The sequence below is a fragment of the Medicago sativa genome, chromosome 2 (assembly GCF_051527215.1).
Source record: "Medicago sativa cultivar Bolivia chromosome 2, Bolivia_mono, whole genome shotgun sequence".
In the NCBI taxonomy this organism is placed as follows: Eukaryota; Viridiplantae; Streptophyta; class Magnoliopsida; order Fabales; family Fabaceae; genus Medicago; species Medicago sativa.
The window spans coordinates 182,591-204,973 of record NC_140750.1 but is presented as its reverse complement, the minus strand read 5'-3'; the positions used below and the strand labels follow the sequence as shown (position 1 = coordinate 204,973).

Sequence of the window (22,383 nt, the reverse complement as noted above, 5' to 3'; positions counted from 1 at the left end):
CCCATCACGCCACCAGGTCATGGGAGGGGACAAAGACAAATGGTGCAAATATCATAAGATACGAGGTCATGACACTGATTCATGCATACACCTTCGCCAAGAAATCGAGAGGCTAATACATAACGGGAAGTTGAGAGGATACGCCCAGGACAGGAGGGGCGAGAACAGACAAAAAGCAGACAGCAAGAAAGAGGAAGTGGGCGAAGAAAAGAGACACACTCTAAACACCATATCAGGCGGTTTCGTCGGGGGCGGAGAGTCGAGTTCATCACGAAAGAAGTATGTGAGACAGGTAATGTTATGCCAAGAGTATGAAGAACAAAATCATGAGCACGAGCTCGACGTATCTTTTACAGCCAAGGATTATCGAGACGTGATACCACACGACGATGACCCCATGGTTGTCACTTTGCAAATCTTTAAGTGGGATGTGAAGAGGGTATTAATAGATCCAGGTAGCTTTGCTGATATACTTTATTATGACACATTTGATCGAATGGGATTAGACCCAGAACAACTACAACCCTTCAAAGGAACACTGGCGGGATTTACGGGCGAGCAGGTTCACGTAAGGGGTTACATCACCCTCAAGACAACCTTTGGAAGCGGGTCTCACGCCAAAACCGTCCGTGTAAGGTATCTCCTAGTGAACTCGCCCAGCTCCTACAACATCATTATATGTCGCCCTGCTTTCAACCTTTTTGGTGGTTTCTTGTCCACTAAATTCCTAGTGATGAAGTATCCTTTAGACAATGGGAAGATTGGAACCATCCGAGGAGATCAGAAACTCGCCAGAGAATGCTGTCACAACAGTTTGCGGCTGCAGAAAGCTAAGAAGAAATCTAGTAACGAGGTAACACATGAAGTTAACATGATCGACCTCAACCCCAGGGAAGACTTCCAGCAAGAACGACTGGAACCTACTGAAGACCTAAAAGAAATCTCCATCGGCCTGGAAGCCCATCATTCAACGAAAATTGGTACATCCCTATGCCTTGAAGAAGAGACCGCCCTGGTAAACCTACTACGAAGGAATTTAGATCTCTTCGCCTGGCATCCATCAGAAATGCCAGGGATGGATCCTAACATCGCTTGCCACCACTTATCCATCAAGCCTGGTGTGAAGCCAGTGGTACAACGAAAAAGGAAAATGGGTGAAGAAAGAAGAAAAGTTGTAGATGATGAAGTGAAGAAGTTGGTGGATGCCCACTTTATCAGCGAAATAAAGTATCCTACTTGGTTAGCCAACACCGTCCTCGTTAAAAAAGCAAATGGGAAGTGGAGAATGTGCATGGATTACACTGATTTAAACATGGCGTGCCCTAAAGATCCTTATCCTCTCCCCAATATTGACCACCTGATCGACAGCGCATCAGGGTACAGAACCCTGAGCTTTATGGACGCCTATTCAGTTTATAACCAGATACGGATGGATCCTCTAGACGCTCCGAAAATGGCCTTTATGACCAACACTAAGAATTATCACTACGAAGTCATGTCATTTGGTCTAAAAAATGCGGGCGCTACTTTCCAGCGGTCTATGGACACGGCTTTCTCTCAACAAATAGGGCGGAATCTTGAAGTATACATTGATGACCTGGTAGCGAAAATGAAAGAGGGGCGCAGTCACACAGACGACTTGGAGGAAATTTTAAGCCAGGTTCGACGGTACAGGATTCATTTGAATCCAGCAAAGTGTTCTTTCGGAGTGCAGGCGGGAAAATTCTTAGGTTTCCTCCTAACAAGACGAGGTATTGAAGCAAATCCCGATAAATGCCAGACGATCATCAACATGAGAAGTCCCTCTAGCGTCAAAGAAGTACAACAACTCACACGAAGGCTGGCAGCTCTGTCTCGTTTTTTATCATGCGCCGGCGACAAAGCTTTCTCTTTCTTCGCCTCCATTAAGAAGAAGGAGAAATTTGAGTGGACTCCAGAGTGTGAAGAAGTTTTCCAACAAATTAAGAAGTTCCTATCTAGCCCGCCTGTTCTTCAGCGTCCAAGCCTGAATGTCGTCCTTTTTTTATACTTGGTGATCTCCGAAAACGTCATGAGCACAGTCCTGGTAGAAGACTCAGAAGCAGGAGAGAAACCAATTTATTTCGTCAGCAGGGTATTCAAAGGCGCAGAACTACGATATCAAAAGATAGAACGGCTTGCCCTTGGTGTCGTTGTAACAACAAGGAATCTCCGCCCATACTTTCAGAGCCACAAGGTTGTCGTAAAGTCAGATTACCCCATTAGGCAAGTTCTTGGGAAGCCAGATCTGGCGGGAAGAATGGTGGCCTGGTCTATAGAGCTTTCAGAGTATGATGTGCAGTTTGTTCCAAGAGGGAGCATCAAATCCTAGGTCTTGGCGGATTTTGTGGTGGAGCTCGCCTCGCCAATACAGGAAAAGGCCTCTTTCGTATGGCTTTTATCCGTGGACGGTTCCTCCAACTTGAAAGGCAGCGGCGCGGATGTAATCTTGGAAGGACCAGATGATATCTTTATAGAGCAATCCCTCAGGTTCGAATTCAAGGCAAGCAACAATCAGGTAGAGTACGAAGCATTGATCGCCGGCATAACCCTAGCACAAGAGATGAGAGCTGAGAATTTAAGGGCCAAAAGCGATTCCCAGCTCATAACGAATCAGATCACGGGCGAGTATCAAACAAAGGACGCCCAACTCGCTAAATATTTGGCTAAAGTACAGAGTCTCGCCAAGAGATTTAGCTTCTTCGAAGCAATTTACGTGCCACAAGAGCAGAATTCCAGAGCAGATTTATTAGCAAAGCTCGCTTGTACCAAGCGACCACGCAACAACAGAACCGTTATCCAGGAAATAATCGCAGCTCCCAGTACAAGAGTTGAAGAGGTGCTTCAAGTCGCCGAAAGCAAAGGAGGCTGGATGGAGCCGCTACTCAGGTATTTGACCGGGTCATTCACGCCCACCAACGGCGAGGAGGAACAGACAATCAGAAGACGAGCGTCGAAATTCGTCATCGTTTCTGGTAAACTTTACAAACGGGGCCGAACGACTCCTTTATTACGCTGCCTAGGGGAAGATGAGACAAACCTAGTTCTTTTGGAAGTGCACGAGGGCGTGTGTGGCAGCCATATTGGCAGGCGAGCTTTGGCCACCAAACTCCTCCGCGCCGGATACTACTGGCCCACCATGCTTCAGGACAGCTCGAATTTCGTCAAGAAGTGTGACAAATGCCAAAGATTTTCTGACAAGAAGCACGCCCCAGCTCAGAAGTTAACTTCCGTTTACTCTCCTTGGCCTTTCCATAAATGGGCGGTGGATATTGTTGGACCTTTCCCCCTCGCCCCAGGACAGCTGAAGTTTCTTATAGTTGGCGTGGATTACTTTACCAAGTGGATCGAAGCAGAGGCGGTCGCCAAGATAACCACATAAAGGGTGAAGAAATTCTATTGGAAAAAGATCATTTGTCGTTTTGGCCTACCCAAATGCATAGTGTCTGATAATGGAACTCAATTCGCAAGCTCGACAGTAATAGATTTCTGCAAGCACCTGGGGATACAGACAAAGTTCGTTTCTGTAATTCACCCGCAAGCCAACAGATAAGTCGAGTCGGCCAACAAGGTTATCCTTAACGGGATCAAGAAAAAGCTAGAGGTCGCCAAAAGCTTATGGGCAGAACAGCTCCATGAGGTAAGAATAGTCTTTAAATTGATTCCACTATTCCAGAAAATAATTTTCAAGTTAAATTCATTATCACAAACTATTTTGTATGAACGCCATCTCGGTCAATATAAGTACATGTACTCTGGTCTTACCACACCACCCCTCATTCTACGACCATGGAAACACCATTCACTATGGTCTATGGCACGGACGCCATGCTACCTGTGGAAATAGATACCCCCACCTGGCGGCGAGAAATGTTTTCAGAAGAAGGTATCACTTTTTCTTGCTTGGGCGACTAACATTTTTGTATGCAGGAGAATTCTTTTATTTTTTACACATTTATGACACATGAATTCATGGACTATTTCTTTAAAAAAGCAGATGAAGTAGGTTTGGCGGTTAGCATGGACGTCATTGATGAAGTTAGAGAGCAAGCCCACATCAGGGAATTCGCCGCCAAGCAGAGAGCAGCTCGACGCTACAACTCTAGGGTAGCGCCCAGGGAAATGAAGGAAGGCGATCTAGTCCTGAAGCAAGTCGTCACCCTAATAAGGATTGGAAAACTCTTTCCAAATTGGGAGGGGCCATACAGAATTCGAGAAAAGTGTTCTCATGGGGCGTACAAGTTAGAAGAACTGAACGGAGAAGTTGTACCCCGCACCTGGAACGTGGCTAATCTGCGCCACTATTATAGCCTATTCCTTTTTACATTTTGAATTTCTTGTATCTTGAATAAGGATGGTGTCACACCACCACTATGACTAGCAGTATTTCATCAATAATACAGGGTTAGGGTAGCACTCTTTTCCCCTGCAAGGGCAGGGGTTTTTAACGAGGCGCCCTCTCCTTTTTTATAAGATGTTCTTTGCACTTTATTTGTTTCTCACTGCCATTTTTTTGAACAAACAGAACTCAACTACTCGGAACGCCCAAAACAAAAAAATGAATTTGATCCAAAGGATCTGCGAGCCCCCAATAGCGCCAACCTTGATAGAGGCTCTGGCGGGGTCGACTGTAAAGCTCGCTGCGAGCCCCCAGCAACGTCAACCTTGATAGAGGCTCTGGCGGGGGTCGACTGTTAAACTCGCCAAAACAAAAAATGAATTTGATCCAAAGGATCTGCGAGCCCCCAATAGCGCCAACCTTGATAGAGGCTCTGGCGGGGTCGACTGTAAAGCTCGCTGCGAGCCCCCAGCAACGTCAACCTTGATAGAGGCTCTGGCGGGGTCGACTGTTAAACTCGCCAAAACAAAAAATGAATTTGATCCAAAGGATCTAGGAGCCCCCAATAGCGTCAACCTTGATAGAGGCTCTGGCGGGGGTCGACTGTTAAACTCGCCTAAACAAAAAACGAATTTGATCCAAAGGATCTGCAAGCGCCCTAAAAAGCCTACCTTGATGGCGGTCTTGGCGGGGGGCGACATTAAACTCTCGCCCAATACGTTAAAACGCCAAAACGAAAATCACCCTAAGAAAAAACTTCGAGGTCACCGATTAACGATCCCGCCTACCTACCTGGAAAAACGTAAAGTATCTGTGCACAACACCGTCAAGAATTCAACACTAAGGATATAAACATATACGAAAGATTTTCTCAAACGAGGCTAACATATAAACCACCAAAATAAACATTACATCAAAAGATCATATTGTTCAAAAGAGAAAAAAGTGCTTCGCAGAGTCGCTCAAGTTAAGTCAACCAATAAACAGGCGCTTCGCACAGCCGCCAAAAGTTAAGTTACAAAATCCAAAGAGAAAAATAAAACAAGTAAAAATACAAACATCACTCGTCGTCCACCAACTCGCCATCAACAACGACCTTGAATAGGACAAGCTCTTCCATTTTTTCCTCAGGATAGAAAAGCAGAACCTGCTCCTTAGAACGTTTAAACCCACTCTCGAAATACACGGCCAATGCACGCCTTCCCTCATCAACGGCTAACTCAGACTTCTTCAGAGCGGCATCCTTCTCATCTCTCTCCCCTTCAGCAGCCTCCTTCGCCTTCTTCATCTCCTCCAGAGACTTTTCCGCGACTTTCTTCTCCTTCAAAGCTTCTGATAAACGCCCCTCTAAGCCAGTAGCTTTATGCTTCCACTTCTCAACATCTTCTGAAGCATCCTTGAACTTCTTCTACATAAGTTCATGCTTGACCTCCATGGCATGACCCATCAGCAGAACTCGCAAAGCAGCAGTCTCAGCGTCCGCCACTAAGTCGCCAAATTTGGCTTTCACCGCATCATCAACGTCAACCTTTGCGAGGGGAACCTGCTCCGCCATGTACCTACAAGACGACGAATAACACGTCAGGTAAGCTAAGCTAAATGAACTAGAAACACTTATGGTTTACATCAACTCACACAAAGGAGACAAAAAGAAATAGAAGCATACCGCCTAAAGTTGAACTCTGAATGCCAGGAAGATTCTACGGCTTCGTCGTTCAGAGAGGTACCGCCAATCTCAGTGCTCGTCGACGGGCGACCACCAACCTTGCTTCCCTTACCAGTCCTCGACTTCTTAGTCACAGGGGAATCAGCCAGAACTAAGGCGTTTGCATCTCCAGCACCTTCCGCGTCGTCAACCTCTATAATTCCAGCATCACGCTTTGAACCAGATTCCTTCCTCTTCAGCTTCCTTAGCGACAATCCCGCTGGATCACTGGCAACATACCCCTCAGGGTTCTTACTCTTCTCCAATTTCGCCATGTACTTCCTCATCTCAGCACCGGTTAAAGGCAAAATCTCCTCTGCAAAGGAAAAGGAAAAATAAGGATCAACAAATGGAAAGCAAAAATAGTACGAGAAGAGCAATAACAAAAAAACCATTAAAAACACTCACGCAAGTAAGCCGTCAAGCGAGTAACGTCTCCTTCCCTATTTAACAGTTCACGAATGTTGGTGAGAGGAACGATTTCGAGAAATTGAACCAAGTTTCGCTCGTAAGGGGACATGGCGTTGAGATCATATCCTCCCACCGCCAAAGGATTACTTGTCCACCGAAGAGGAAACTTGGGCTCTCCAGCCACCAACACTAATGCATTTGAACATCCCGGCGCTCCTTGGACCCTAACAAAAGTGTCACGCCACTCTTTTTTGAAATTACAGGCATATTGTGGAAATAGCCTCTTTCCCGAATGAGCTGAAATGGCGATCCACGTTCCTTTATTCACATCCTTTGTACCATAAAAGCAGAAGAACACGCCAACGGAGGGTTCAAGACCTAAGGACTCACAGAGAATTTCAAAACCGCGGATAAACACCCAACTGTTAGGGCGGATTTGGGTAGGCGCGACATTGAGGTATTTCAAAACATCCATTTGAAAAGGCGTAAAAGGGATCTTCACGCCGAACTCTTCCAACACGGCGGTATACACGAAGTAGGATTCATCGCCCTCACCTGCCATCTCCTGATCACAGACTCTCTCGTCAGGATCGCAAGACAACAACACCACGTCCTCCTCATTCCCAGTGGCAGAAATGTTGAACTTACTCCTAAACGAATCTAAGGCAGAAACGTAAACAAACAGCGACTCTTCTAAAAGAACCTCTTCAGCAAAGGGAACCATTTCTAATGACCTAACAGGTGACTCTCCTTCTACAGATCCCAACGAAGGTTCCTGAGTCGCACAAATATCCCGGTAGTCGTCCTTCTTACACTGCGTTCCTGAAGTAGCAGACATAAACACACAATCACTATCCCTGCTTGAATTAACACTAGAATTGCTAGATAAAGCACTAAACAAATCCTCTCCGTGTAACCCTAGATAGTACTTGTCCCAATCAATAATTCCATCAGGCCCAGTAGCATGCCTCAAACACTCTTTCCTCATCTGATCCCTCTCAGCCGGCTCTGTGGGACTAACAAGTTTCCCTTCGTCATCGCACTCTCTAATCAAAACCATTATCTAATTCTACTGACACGCGGACGCAAAGCAAAATGGATGAAAAGAAATTAAAAACGAATAATAAGGGAGGAAAATGGAAGAGTACCTGAAGAGATTAAGCGTAAAATTCTTCAGTCTATGGCCGAAAGAAGCGGCAGACAAAGGAGCTGAGGAAGACGAAACGAGGGAGCAAAAAAAAGTGAAAATGATAAACAACCGAACACACTTTAAGAAAGACAAAGGTCGCCTCGGGAAGTGTGCTCGGGAAGCAGTGAGTGGAGACACGTCATCAACTTAGGACACGTGCTAGCCACTCGAAAAGTCACGGAATACAAACCGTTCGGGTGTAAGTAGGACGCCTTCCAAGAAGGCTCGCCACGCCAACAAAGTAGTTCACGTCGCCTTTAGGTTTTGCTGACCTTCACATAAGAGCGCCCCCCGTCATGGGAGAATCGCTGAACAAGCCCTAAACCATCTCACTTTTTCTCAAAGCTCATGCTTGGGGGGCTATACTCCATGAACCAACTATGGTTAGGAGACGATGCACGCACCTTTGGAAACTACTAAAGCATCTTAAAGTCGCCCTAAGGGAACGCTTTAGACCCGGATCAAAAGCGTACCCTCGAGGGCTCCAGCATATTCTGAAATCGCGCCAAGGAAATTCTCAAAACGATTAAGAGTGCGACCTAGAGTTTTTTAAGCAAGCCAATCACTTCGCCTTAACCCAAGACTCGTGCTTGGGGGGCTGTAAACCTACAAAATCCCCCTAAAAAGACTTGATGACCTCCAGAAGGTCCAGCCCATAATTGTCATCACTTCGCCTTCTCCCAAGACCCGTGCTTAGGGGGTTGTGGACCGTCATAATATTCCTAAAGGCTTAGGAGGCCTCCAGAAAGGCTCTAAGGCCTCCAGAAAGGCTCTAAGACCTCTAAAAGGGCTCAGGCGCCCTCAAGAAGGGCTTCTGAGACTCTGGCACGCTCGCCTTAAGGAACCGCCCTTCTGAGCTTCTAGAAACCTCTAGAAACCACCTAAAATACACAAATACCCCTGTTGCTTGGGAACCAAGCAACCGAAACCCAAGCCCATAGCAGGCTATAAATACCACTCTTGAGAGCATTCTCAAGGCATCTAATCATCAGTTCTAAACCCTAGCATACGATTCTTAACCCTAGAGTCCTTACCGTATTTTTTGCAAGTACAGTTTTAATTTTGAAGGGGTATTTGTCTATTTTTATAAGAGTTAATTATGTTCTAGGTCCCTATAAATAGGCGTGTTTCCAACATTAGTCCCTACTTAAATTTTATTAAATTTTTGGTCCCCAACGTTTTTTTCCGTTAGCAAAATAGGTCCTCGCTGTTAATTGTTGCTGATTGAGCAAACGGTGAAGCACACGTGGATGCCACATCTGACTTTTTTTGTTGGTTAACTATTAAAATTAAGTAAGGACTAAACTTAAAATGCCTCGATTTTATAGGGACTAAAAACATATTTAACCCAACAAAAAAAAGTCAGATGTGGCATCCACGTGTGCTTCACTGTTTGCTTAATCAACAACAATTAACAGCGAGGACCTATTTTGCTAACGGAAAAAAACGTTGGGGACCAGCAATTTAATAAAATTTAAGTAGGGACTAATGTTGGAAACGCGCCTATTTATAGGGACCTAAAACATAATTAACCCTTTTTATAATCACACATATTTTAGACAAAAAAAAAACTAAAAATAAGAAATAGTCAATTACCCCCTGTAACGAGAACTAACCTTCAGTCTACGCGGAAGCCAATTTCATGAGGGTTTTTGCAGTTTCACAAAATTCGAGGGTTTTTTTTGACGAAGTAGAATTTTTTTTACATAGGAAAAGTAACCTTTCCTCAATCAACAACTAACAAGTGGCTTATACACGACTCATAAAAGATCATCTTGTTTTTCACGATACATTCAATTTTAACTAATACGTCATCACACATATTTGCTCCACGATACAAATGTTTAACCTTCACTTCCCATTTCATTTGAAGAAGTTGTCTAATTTTTTAAACAAACCTCCTACCACTTGCATTACTCTTTTGCCCCATCATAATAATATTCACCATCGCCAATGAATCCACTTACAATTCTACTATAGTGAATCTCAATCATCTCGCACACCGCAGACCCTCCAAAACTTCCTACATCTCCACAACAAAAGCACCACACAACCCTAAGAAATGGGATATATTTTTTTATTATTTTTTTAGTGGATCATAAATGTATAGTTTTTTTGTATGATACTTGTGCTGATATAATTTTGTTTCTTTGTGTTTACAGGGATGAGTTTTGGCGCACTTCAAGACACCCGTTCCGAGGAAGCCTGAGGAAGATTACATGTGTGTTGACCCGCTTGTGGGTAAATGGAAACCTCCCAGGGGCTTTTCTGATCATGGACACTATAGATCTGCAATTGATTCGATGGAGCATGCTCATGTCATCTAGAGGTCGTACGAGACTCGACGAGACCTGATGCCTTTTCAGGACATATGCTGGTACTCCGGATGGATTATGGCCGACAAAGACAGGATGTGTCGTCAATTGCCGGAGCAGGTTCTGAGGCAGTACAACTATGTCCAGATCATTCCCATACCTCCTACAACAATTGTGGAGCTTGCCCCAGAGGAGGTGGTTATGGCATCCATGGAGTTTGTTGTCCATGTACTTAGCCAGCAGGAGAGGGGTGATCCGGTCCCGAAGGACGAGGGATGGAAGCATTCAAAGGGGTACATCAAATGGTTATACAAAGTATCTCATCCTATTATGATCGTCCATGCGGCCGTTCCTAACTACACAGCTCATGTCCCTCCCTACGAGGAGGTTATTGTTGAGCAGCAATGGGCTAGACAAACTCCCGACCCATTATAGATCATCGGCAACATCAGAGCCAGAGTGGAGAGTGCAATGGGGGTTCCTGATGTGTTTTCAAATCCACTCGTTCTCGGCATTATGGAGGGCATTCGGGCCGAGTATAGCATGTTGGAGGAGGTGTCGGCTCCGCGGAGGAGGAGTAGGAGTCATAGTCCACATGAGGATTAGGGTCTTGTTCTAGCGTTTTTAGGCCATTAGTAAGTATATCTTTAGATGTTTTTGTGACATTTTTGGGGGTTTTTGATGTAATATATTTACACTCATGCGTTTGCGCATTTTTATGATATTTTGATTAGTTTATCGATTTTTAATTTTGCGTAATTTTTGGTTTTATTATGCGTATGTTAATTAATAATGAATGAATGATTGTGAATGATTGAATGAATGATGAAAATGATGGAATGGATGTATGAAGGAAGGAATGAAGAAAATTAGGGAAAATTGAGATTTTGTCTGTTCTGGTATTTTGCACAGACACAACGTGAGTTAACTCACGCAAGTGTTAATTCCAGCGTGAGTTAAGTCACACATGTGTTTAACACATGCGTGACTTAACTCACGCCATGGGCGTTTTCGGAAGTTTGGTTGGGAGTGAGCAAAACTTGTTGAAAGAAGGGCATTTTTCCAAAAACAAAGATGCTAACATTGAAACCTCATTTGAAGATTGGAGGAATTATTGGGTCATGGCTTGTCACTCTATTTGGAATTGGAAAAATAAGGAGAAACATAATGATAATTATAACAGGCCTTATAACCCAGCTAGTGTTAAGGAGAAGTTTACGTAATTACCATTTGGTCGTTAATGCAATAACAACTCAGAGAGAGAATCAGTCTCATGTGGTGTTACTTTGGTGGAGTCCTCCACCGGTGGGCTGGGTGAGATTGAACACAGATGGATATTGTAGAGATGGTGGTCATATTGGTTGTGGTGGCATCATTAGAGGAAGCAATGGTGAGTGGTTGTGAGGTTTCTCCAAGTATATTGGAATAGGAAGTGCTTGTTTGGCAGAATTGTGGGGAGTGTTGGAAGGGCTCATGTATGCTAGAAGGTTGCAATTCCGATTTATTGAGTTGCATGTTGACTCCTTAGTAGTTGTGAAAGCTATCACTTCACATGGGCATGGTAGTTGGAGAGGGTGGTCGCTAGTTGACAAGATTCATCGCTTGCTTGCACTTGATTGGGAAGTTGTTGTTCACCACTCTTACCGTGAAACAAACCAATGTGCATACGCTTCAGCTAACTATGGTTGTTCAATGGATTCGGGGATCTTTCATTGATGTATGTCCTAGCAATATTAGTCTTCTATTGCTTTCTGATTTGATAGAGAATACTACCCCACGTGTAATATCGTTGTAATCTCTTTCTTTTTGGGCTTCGGCCCTCATCATTATAAAAATAAAATAAAAAATAAACCTCGAAACCTCATTTTGTCAAAAAAAAAAAAAAAAGGAAATTCATAAAAGCATTAATGATAATAATTCATATGATGTCCATGTATGAATATATTCCTAGTACTACTTTCTCAGGAAAGATCTGGATTGGTCTCTTGTATAATTACTGTTTCCACGAAGCTATAGGATCTGATGAAAGTTCAAAATATATAGTCTTTATTCATGTGGCTACTTGCGGGGATTCAAGTTGGGGAATAGACCCAAGATATAGTCGTGCATGAAATCATGCCTTGTCAGGATCCCAACAATTGGAGGCCTCTGCACAATGTTTAACATTTACAAATATTAGTTATAATAATAAAGGTAATTCATCATTCAACTCTAATTAACAACACCACAAATAAATATTGCAAAAGAGATTACTTACTCCTGGTTTCTTAGGCACAACTAGCAAATGCCTGAGTCCAAGCTCCAGAAAAAGAAGAGCGGCTTTTGCAAGAGACATTGTTTCAACAACAGTATATGGAGAAGTATTTGTGATTGGATGAAGATCAACAAACATTTCCATCTCCTCTTGTGAAATGTCCAAATCCTCCACCCTTATCCCTCTTCCCAAACCTGGTTTTGCAAAATCCCTTGCCTTAACCTTGTTCACAATAGTAGACCCTGTCATCACCCTCTCCCTAGTGAACAATGTCTTGTGCTTGAGAAGCACCAAAAGATGAGACCTCAACACCAACCCGCACAACTCGGGAGCATCCGTCAAAGGAGGCTCATCAACTACTGGAAATCCGTGATGTTCTGTCACTTTCAAAGCGTGCAATATATTCCCCACTTTTTCTATCCCACAAAAAGAAAACAGTGGACCAGAAACAACATCCCCTGCCACTAAATTCCTCATGTATGGCTCTGCATGTGCTTCCATATAAGGTAGTCCCTTCAACTCCACAATCTGATCATAAACACCTTTGTTAAAACAATCAGCCACTGTCTTAGAAACGAGGAGAACCAACATGACCAATGGTAGCATCAACAAGTTATTAGTGAGTTCAAGAAGTATGACACATAGAGAAACTGTCATTCTCATGGTGCCACCAAGGAAAGATGCGGCTCCAAGGAGAGCAAACAAACCCGTATCCAGAGCTGTGAATGGAGCCATCACAGTCCCTATAAGACGCCCGTAAGAAGCTCCGGCAAGTATGACGGGAATGAAGAGTCCAGAGGGAATGGCAACACCGTATGTCACAATTCCAAGCAAGTATATCGCCACAAAGAAAACTAAGAGACTTGATAGCTGAAATCCGGCGTTAGCAGAGGTGGAACCATCGTTGAATAGGTTGCGGATGGCATCGTCGTTGGTAGTGAAAAATAGAGAGCTGAGATCATTGTAGTGGTTTGGTGGACACTGAAAATTGTCGTAGTGTATTGAGAAGCCTGCGGTTGGGGAGCTGGGACACTCCCCTGGACATGGCACACACTTTGATAGCAATGGAAGCCCAAATCGAATACAGGAGGTTACAAACGAGATAATCATCACCAGTATAATCTTGAATATTGGACCTCTCCTGCAATTCAATTAAGTTATTATTAGTCATGATGCATGCACCAAAATCAGTGTTGTCAATTGCGAATCAAAAAATACAATAGCTTGATCCAATTTTACCATGCAGCAATAGTATTATAGCGCAACTATATCCACTATTTATAGCAATTTGTACTAAAAATATAGCATATCACAGAACAGTAGGTATTTGTTCAAACTCCGCAGCACTATAGCTCTTAATTACCAGATTAGTAATTGTAAAAGATATATATATATATATATATATATATATATATATATATATATATATATATATATATATATATATATATATATATATATAAGGACATACTCATTTATAGCGCCGTAAGTGCGAAGGACTTTATCGACAAGATAATTGTAAAGGCTTCCCATGAGACCTCCAATGACTCCAAGAAATATAACTGCGAGGAGGTCGGGTGTGGTGTAGGCAGGCTTTGCAGAATTAACATCAAACATGATGAGTCCCCCTTCTCCAAACAGACCACATCTGCCTCCTCCCTGATGACAGAATTGCATAAGACTCCTCAAAACAACTGCTACTACTGCAGTGGTAAAGAATGTGCGCCACAGAAGAGCACTCCTCCACCATGAAGCTGCTTCTTCGAGTGCGAACAGAACACCACCAACGGGGGCACGGAAGGCTGCGGCAACACCAGCAGCTGCACCGCACGTAATCAAATCCCTCCTATCTCTATCATTTTTGAAGTATCTGAGCCATTTCCAGGTGAGTCGATATTTACGCGAACCACCTTGTCCGAGTAAATTAGCAATGCAAGCACCTGTATGAACCATGGGTCCTTCTTTCCCCACAATAAAACCAGCAGCAACTCCTAAAATCGAACCAAATATCTGTCCACCACTTCAAGCCATTAGTTAACTACTATTTATTGGTGTATCCATGTATTCAAATCAAAAACAGTTTGAACTTAGAAGTAAAGTAATTACGTACCTTGACAAAGAGGGTAGATGGGGCCAATATAGAATGTGCATCAATGCCGTTGAGGTATGCTTTCACCTCTGGTATGCCAGAGCCAGCAGCTGCAGGAGCAATGTAAGCACACAGGGCTGCAGCACCAACCCCTAAAATCATGTTACAACCAACGTACACTGCAAATGCCTCGTGATACTTTTGCTTGAGCATGAGATTGTTGGTGAGTAGAAGTTTGAAACCAGCAATATTCTCAACTCCAAGGTTATTAAAGAACCCAACAAGTCCTGTAATTAAACCAATAAGAAGTGCAAGGGTCCACTTCAGAACAACATATTGGTATATCTCAACCTTTGTTCTTGACCTCCAGTCCTGTTTCAATAGATCATTCTCAATTAACCTGCATAATCCATGCCACCAAAATTAACATATAGCTTAATTATACTTATATTCAACACAAACACAACAAAAGTTTATTAAATATTAACACAACTCTGCAAAAGTCGTATCAAAACCAATAATCACAATTAAATAAACACTTTGAAAGTTGGAAGCCTTGAAGCTATGTACAAAATAAAACATCTTCCATTGTTACACTATTTTTAATTTGCAAAACCCTCCCATTTTTTTTTTAGAAAACGCGATAGTTAGAGAATTTGGCCCCCCAAGCGACGTCATAGAGAATATACACAAGTTTTGATCGTTAGACTAATCTCTACTAAGGTGTTTAGGTTGCAAATCAAAGCTCATCACTTGTCTGAGTATGATATGTAGGGATCTCATATTATTATTTGCTTTTACAATCAAATTATTCTTCCCTTCAAATACTAATCAATTATACATAAAAAACTTTATCTTTCTCCATATCACTTTAATGTTCTACTCTTAAATGAATCAATTTCGGATCATATTACATTAAAATATTGTCTGAGATTGAAATCTTATAAATATTTTCTAAGGATTTTTTTTTTTAAAAAGCCAAATTAGTCCACCGAAATTGATAGCGGGTAGAACTTCTTTCCTTTTGAAAAAAAAAAAAAAAAAGAACTTCTTTACTATCTTAACTTTTTGGAGTTCTAATTAACATTTTCGAAGGAAAAAATATTGAGTCAATCTTTTAATACACTTTTATACAACTTTAATTTTATTATATTGATTAAATGAATTAAAAAAATTATTTAACATAGCTTTAATTTTATTATAGTGATTATATTAATATTAAAATAAAAAATTCATCTTTTAAAATAGGGTTAAATATGTTTTTGGTTCCTATAAAATTGGGAACTTCTAAGTTTGGTCCTTACTTAATTTTAATAGCTTTTTTAGTCCCTACAAAAAAAAATTACTTATAATTTTAGTCCCTGCTAAAACAAAGTTTGTTTAATTATCCTTAAAACTCTTAAAATTTTGAACGATTTTTTTGAGACAAGTTTAGAACACTATGAGAGGTTCATTTACTAAAATTTAGAATTTTGTAACATGAAATGAATTAAATATGAATTTTTTAAAACGACAAAAGTTAAAGATAAAAAGTAACAAAATCTGGATGTAGAAATCAAATTTTGCGATAATTTCTTCTTCAAAAAAAATTTTGCGATAATTTTGTGCGGAGTAACTTTTAGTAATGTTCTAAACATGTCTGCAAAAAATTGTTCAAAAATTTAAGAGTTAAGCATAAATTAAACAGATTTGAATTGATTAGGGACTAATACTCAGTGCAGGAAAAAAAAATTAGGGACTAAAAGAACTAAAATTAAGTAAATACTAAACTTAAAAGGTCCCAATTTTATAGGGATTAAAAACATATTTAACCCTTTAAAATATAATTTAAATAAAATTGATTTTGAAAATCAATTATACTTTTTTGTCAAAATAATAATAATTATACATTAATCAAGAGGTTTTTTTTTCCTTCTCAGAGCCTAGTAGCCAAAAACGCACACACCAAGTGCATATAAAAGATCTCTCAACAAAAAAAAAAGTACATATAAAAGATGTAACGCGGATTCAAATTTGCACCGCAGCATATCAAATCAAATATAAACTCATAGACTCATACAAGTTTCTCATATTGAAATAATGTTAAAAATAATATACATAACGTATATACTTATATAATACAATAAATGTATGAATAATTCAAAATTACAATCCAGTTATAACCAAAAAAAAAAACATGAACAAAATCAAACTAATAAAAAAGAAAATGAACTGAATGTGAAAAATTGTTAAAAATTCTAAGCGAGTTTACCGCAAGTCCAATCGAGTAAACTAGGTTTTATTTAAATCTCGAGTCTACGAGTCACTTAGCTCGGAAAACCAAACAATTTCACAAATTAAGTTAACAACTTTGCTTAAGGGACAATCAGGTTGTGTTTTTAAGAATAAAAGCAGCAATTTAAATTGAAACAGGCAAATACATGTTTGTTTGTTTCAGAAAATCATGTCACCCACGTTAAAATTTGATTTTGGGTTTCATGAACTCACAAAGATTTTGATTTTCTGATAAATGAAAGCAAATGATTATAAAAGACCAAATCAAAATAGATTAACACAAAGGTTTGCCAAAATTTAGGATTTTTTTTTTAATTAATACGGCATCCGAAAAGAATTTAAGCAAAAATAAATAAATAAAAAAATGAAATGTATTTGTTACAAATTTTAGACTAAATACATTGTGAAATTGAAAAGAGAGTTATTAGAATGAAGAAAAGAAGAAGAAGAAGAAGTACTGACTCGTAATCAAGACTCTGAATAGGGCAAATATTGGCTCCAACGATGGCGAGTTGAGAAGAGGTATTAATTCTGCTTCTGAGAAGTAACGGCTGTTTGTGATCATCATCTCTTATCTCAATCATCCTTTCCTCTGTTAGTGACTCCATCATGTCCATGGCATTAATCAATCCTTTCTTTGATCGATGATCGTATCGTATAATAATAATAATAATGGATATGATCGATCACACTCTCTCCGATTATCGTCTCTTGTCTGCTACTGCCTTCGATCCTCTCTCTCTCTCTCTCTCTGCATGTAATGTAACACTCCCTCCGTTCTGTCACTTCTAATCCTTGTTTTTAATCACTTACGTAGATAATCATTAAAATATATTATTGTTGCACAAAAAGGGGAATGGATAGTATTAACAAATAATCGATAATAAACTAAAAAAAATAAAAATAAATCATAGTCAAAAGAGGAACTATTTTTTTTCTTTCTTTCTTTTCACAAATAGACAAAAACTGGAACAAATGAATTTATACTATATTCTCTGAAAAAAAAATTATAATGTATATACTAGCAAAAAGATGGTCTTTCGGTTTTTTTTTTTTTTTTTACGTTAAAAGACAATTTCATTAACGAAAGTCTGACAAATAAATCAAATGCCAAGACTGCAGACATACAAGGCGGACTTTCTTTCGGCTCTTTTTACTGTGTTAACGCGTGTAGATTAATCAACGATATTTTATAGAAATTTGCGTGTAAATTACGAACGATATTATTTAGATACATACATAAGCATATATATATATATATATATATATATATATATATATATATATATATATATATTAAAATTATAAGTATTGATATAGATATTTGTGACTTTTAAATGTAACAAATTCAACAAATCATATTTATTTTTCAATGACAACAATAATATACCAAATATAATAAAAATTATTATCTTTTTAATAAAACCAACAATATAGCATATTTTTTTTTTAAGAAGCCAAAATGGAATTTATAAAAATCATAAAGAATTCTAACCTTCACAAGGAATGCTAGACTAGGAGTCGTAAAGTATCAACATACAAAGAAAAATAAAAGTTGTACCAAAACCCTCACTCAACATACATAAAAAAACTCTCAACCAACATCACAAGCTGCCACCCAAAAGAACTTCCACCACCTACATTCTGTTGCTCGCACACAACCCCCAAACAACAACGTCAAGAACCAACACAACAACCAACAACCTTTGAAAAACAACCAGTAACAATAACGATTGATACAACAACAACCACCTTCGCTACAACAACAATCGATGTCACCTTAACGAATCCACCTTTGCACAAACAACAACAACCAGTGCAACAATAAAATCCACCTTCACAGCAGCAACACCATCGACCCACATCGACAAACCACCAGATAACATAGTAGTCAAACCGGATGAGAAGGTTTCGATCGAACCCAATCGTTGAAGACCCACCGGCACCTCCTCACACCACCATCACCTCCTCCACATAGATCTGGATCGGAAGGAAACAACCACCACACAAAAACACCAGACAACTTGTGTTCTTCTAACAGCCGCAAACTCAGCACCCGCAAGGAAGAAAACATCACTGATGCAACTACTGTATCAAAACCACCACCAACACCACCTCTTACCACGAAAACCGAGACTTACCTCACCACTGTCACCACCTCACACCACCATCACTTCCTGCACATGGATATGGGACAGATCGAAACAAACACGAAACAACCACCGCAAAAATCGACACCAACATATACGGAAACCACCCAAATCTGCCACCACAAACCACCATCAACCCCACCACCAACCACCATTGTGAGCTGCTACACCACCGTCATATGGATCATGCAGAAGAGGAATAAAACCACCGGCGAGAACCGCTGCGACTGAATGACCACAACACACCCCTGGACACCAACCCGCAAATCCAAGGCCATCACCACCGAGAAAGAGTGCTGCGCAACCTAGATCCACATTTATTTTTGCACATTTACTTCCAATTATACATTTATTTTGATCCACCAATATATTCCAATTTTTTCACACTTTCTCTTTCCAATAAATTTAATATGTTATTTTTTTTCATAACAAACAATTGTTAGTTCCTATCTTTTTCTTCAACAAATTCCTTTTTTTTTTTTGCACACTTTGTCTCTCTCATAGCAAACAATTGTCAATTATAAGATAAGATGAAACAAACTTTGTTTTTAAAAAAACAAACAAACTTTAGATTTTCAAATATATAACATTAATTAGTTTTATTGAAAAAGATAAGAGTAATTGACAGATGATATAATTGACAAATCCCTTAAAATATCAAACCGACAATTAAATAGTAACGCTAAATCCGCACTTTTGGGCTCTTTTGGGTTGACCTTTTCTCTTTCCAAAATTACCATAAACTTTCAATACAAATAACATATATAACAAATAGATAAGAGCAAATTCAAATATTAAAAAAAAGTGTAACAAACATTATATAAGTATATAAATGTTCAATTTTTTTCTTCCTTTATCCATTAAAAAGTGTAACAAACTAAACGAGTATATTTATACTTACTTTTTTATTATCTCAATTATACTCTTACACAACTTTTTCTATAATAAAGATTGTTGTTGTCGTCATTAAAAAAATAAAAATTTAGTTTTTTGTTGTTGTTATATTTGTTGTGTCATTGAAATATCATTATTATTTTGATTTGTTATAATCTGAAAGTAAAAAGCATTTATATTTTTACTTTTAATCAAAATCAAAATTTTATAAAAAAAACATTGTTCATAATTTTCAAACGTAAGCACAATACACAGAGCGGAAAGACATGTATGTGAGTGTCTATCTTTTTGCTAGTTGGAATAACAAAAATAAACCAACCCAAATTCTTCCTAAAAGGGGATATTTTCTTTATGTATACTATTTATTGCGCTAACGTTTGAAAATTATTAACGGTGTTTTTTTTATGAAATTTTAATTTTGATTAAAATTAAAAATACAAATATTTGTTACTTTCAAGTTATAACAAATCAAATCATGATTATTTATTTCAATTACATCAACAATATAACAAAAAAATAATAATCAAAATTCTTGTTTTTAATTACACCAACAACAATCTTTATTATAGAAAAAATTGTTTAAGAGTATATTTGGGATAATGAAAAAGTAAGTATAATACTCATCTAATTTGTTACACTTTTTAAATGATAAAAGAAAAAAAAACAAACATATATATTTTTTTGGATAGTTTTTTTTGGTAGTGACCGGGATTTGAACCCCGGACCTTGCATATTTTATGCATTGTCCAAACCAACTGAGCTAAGCTCACGAGGACAACATATATATTTATATCATGTTTGTTGCATTTTTTTAATATTTAAATTTATTCTTATCTATTTGTTACATGTGTTATTTGTATTCAAAATTGAGGGCATTTTTGGAAAGAGAAAAAGTCAGTCCAAAAGAGTTGAAAGGGGTTGTTTTCTTTATATATACTAGCGGAAAGACGGGCACTATCGTGCCCGTCTTTCCGCTCTTTCTATTGCGTTAACGCATGTAATTATTTTATTATGTTTGTTTGTATAATTTTGATTAAAATTTTAAATTTTAAAATATTAATGGAAATTATTGATATATTGATTTATAAACAAAATATTGTCAAGGCATATAGCAAAATTATTTTTGACTCATAATCACTTATAAACCAGCAAAGTCAAATATAATCTATAAAATTAATCGACATTGATTATTTGTAATATGAAAGAAAAAGAAAAAAAAAACTTACAGGTTAATTCTGAATTCTGATGCAGAGAGCTGAGAGAGGTTGAAAAAAACTAAACAATGCGGAAACGGACTATGAACTGTGAGAACCCTACTTATTAATTAATATAGTGCTAACAAATCTTTTTCTAAAATATTTTGAGTCCTAATCTTTTTTTAGAGGATTTAAAGTCCAATCTTTAGCAATATTTTTTGCTTACATTTGTTACTGATCTTTTTTTTTTAGAGTATTTAAAGTTCAATCTTTAACATTATATTTTGCTCACCTTTGTTACTAATCTTTTTTTTTCAGAAGATTTAAAATCCAATCTTTAACATTATTTTTAGCTCACGTTTGTTACTAATCTTTTTTTTTATAGTATTTAAAGTTCAATCTTTAACATTATTATTTTTTGCTCACGTTTGTTACTAATATTTTTTTAGAGGATTTAAAGTCCAATCTTTAACATTATTTTTTGCTTACGTTTGTTACTAATATTTTTTTATAGGATTTAAAGTTCAATCTTTAACAATATTTTTTGCTCACGTTTATTACTAATTTTTTTTTAGAGGATTTAAAGTCCAATCTTTAACATTATGTTTTGCTCACTTTTGTTACTAATCTTTTTTTAGAGGATTTAAAGTCCAATCTTTACCATTATTTTTTGCTCACGTTTTTTACAATTGATGACAGGCTAAGGAAGAGTAACTTATATTAATAAAATAATAAAATTAAAATGGAAATAATGTTTTTTGTGTAAGTAATAAAATAATATGGAAATACTGTTTTTTGTGGAAGGATATCGAAATACTTGACAATCTTTGTCGGTTGTATTGAGGGGAACAACACAGATGTACAACATAAAATCGGCTGATAAAAAAGTAACTTGAGTTTTTGTTTTGTGCTAGTTTTTTGTGAGTTTGATATGTGGATAACGGAGGTAAAAGAGGGATAACGGAGACTATTAGTGACATGGATTAGTAATCCACGTGTTATTTTATAACTGGCTAACAGTAAGAACAATTCATAAGGAATTGTGTGTGAGTTTTCTCTTTAAATTAAATTTATTCTTATTTATTTGTTACATGTGTTATTTGTATTTAAAATAAAATTAAAATTAAAAATTAAGGGTATTTTGGGAATGAAAAATCCAATGCAAAAGTGTGCTGAAAGGGGTAGTTTTCTTTATATATAGTGTGTGTGTGTGTGTGTGTGTGTGTGTGTGTGTATATAGTGTGTGTGTGTGGGCGCGCGCGCGTGTGTATATATATATTGTATATCTATACTTGTTATATTGTTGATATCATTGAAAAAATAAGTATAGTTTATTACAATATGAAAGTGCAAAATATCTATTATCCATCCCTATAATTTTCATCAAAATCAAAATAAATTTAATTAAAATTTCAAAAAACTATCGTTCGTAATTTATAATTTTTTTTACAATTGTAAAAAAAACGCTAGTATTGTTAAATATAATCGATAACAAATTTCTTTAAAAAAATTTAAAAACAAATTTCTTACATATTTATATATTTTGAAA

At 38.2% G+C, this 22,383-nt stretch overlaps 3 protein-coding genes across 3 annotated transcripts; 2 read left to right on the top strand and 1 right to left on the bottom strand.

The window, feature by feature from the left end:
- The first annotated feature begins 3,807 nt into the window (after positions 1–3,807).
- Positions 3,808–4,350, top strand: LOC146943309 (uncharacterized). Its single transcript, XM_085747700.1, has 2 exons — positions 3,808–3,904; positions 4,016–4,350. Exons 1-2 carry the CDS (start codon positions 3,808–3,810, stop codon positions 4,348–4,350), a joined length of 432 nt encoding a protein of 143 aa, XP_085603826.1.
- Positions 4,351–10,055: 5,705 nt separating this feature from the next.
- On the top strand, positions 10,056–10,412 carry LOC146943308 (uncharacterized). The gene has a single exon (XM_085747699.1). The coding sequence runs from the start codon at positions 10,056–10,058 to the stop codon at positions 10,410–10,412; it is 357 nt and encodes a 118-aa protein (XP_085603825.1).
- A 1,429-nt stretch (positions 10,413–11,841) lies between these two features.
- LOC146943307 (chloride channel protein CLC-c-like) lies at positions 11,842–17,397 on the bottom strand. The gene is made up of 5 exons (XM_085741629.1): positions 17,057–17,397; positions 14,342–14,720; positions 13,703–14,241; positions 12,235–13,372; positions 11,842–12,125 (listed from the first exon to the last, which is right to left on the bottom strand). Exons 1-5 carry the CDS (start codon positions 17,209–17,211, stop codon positions 12,036–12,038), a joined length of 2,301 nt encoding a protein of 766 aa, XP_085597755.1. The 5' UTR covers positions 17,212–17,397; the 3' UTR covers positions 11,842–12,035.
- Positions 17,398–22,383: the final 4,986 nt, after the last annotated feature.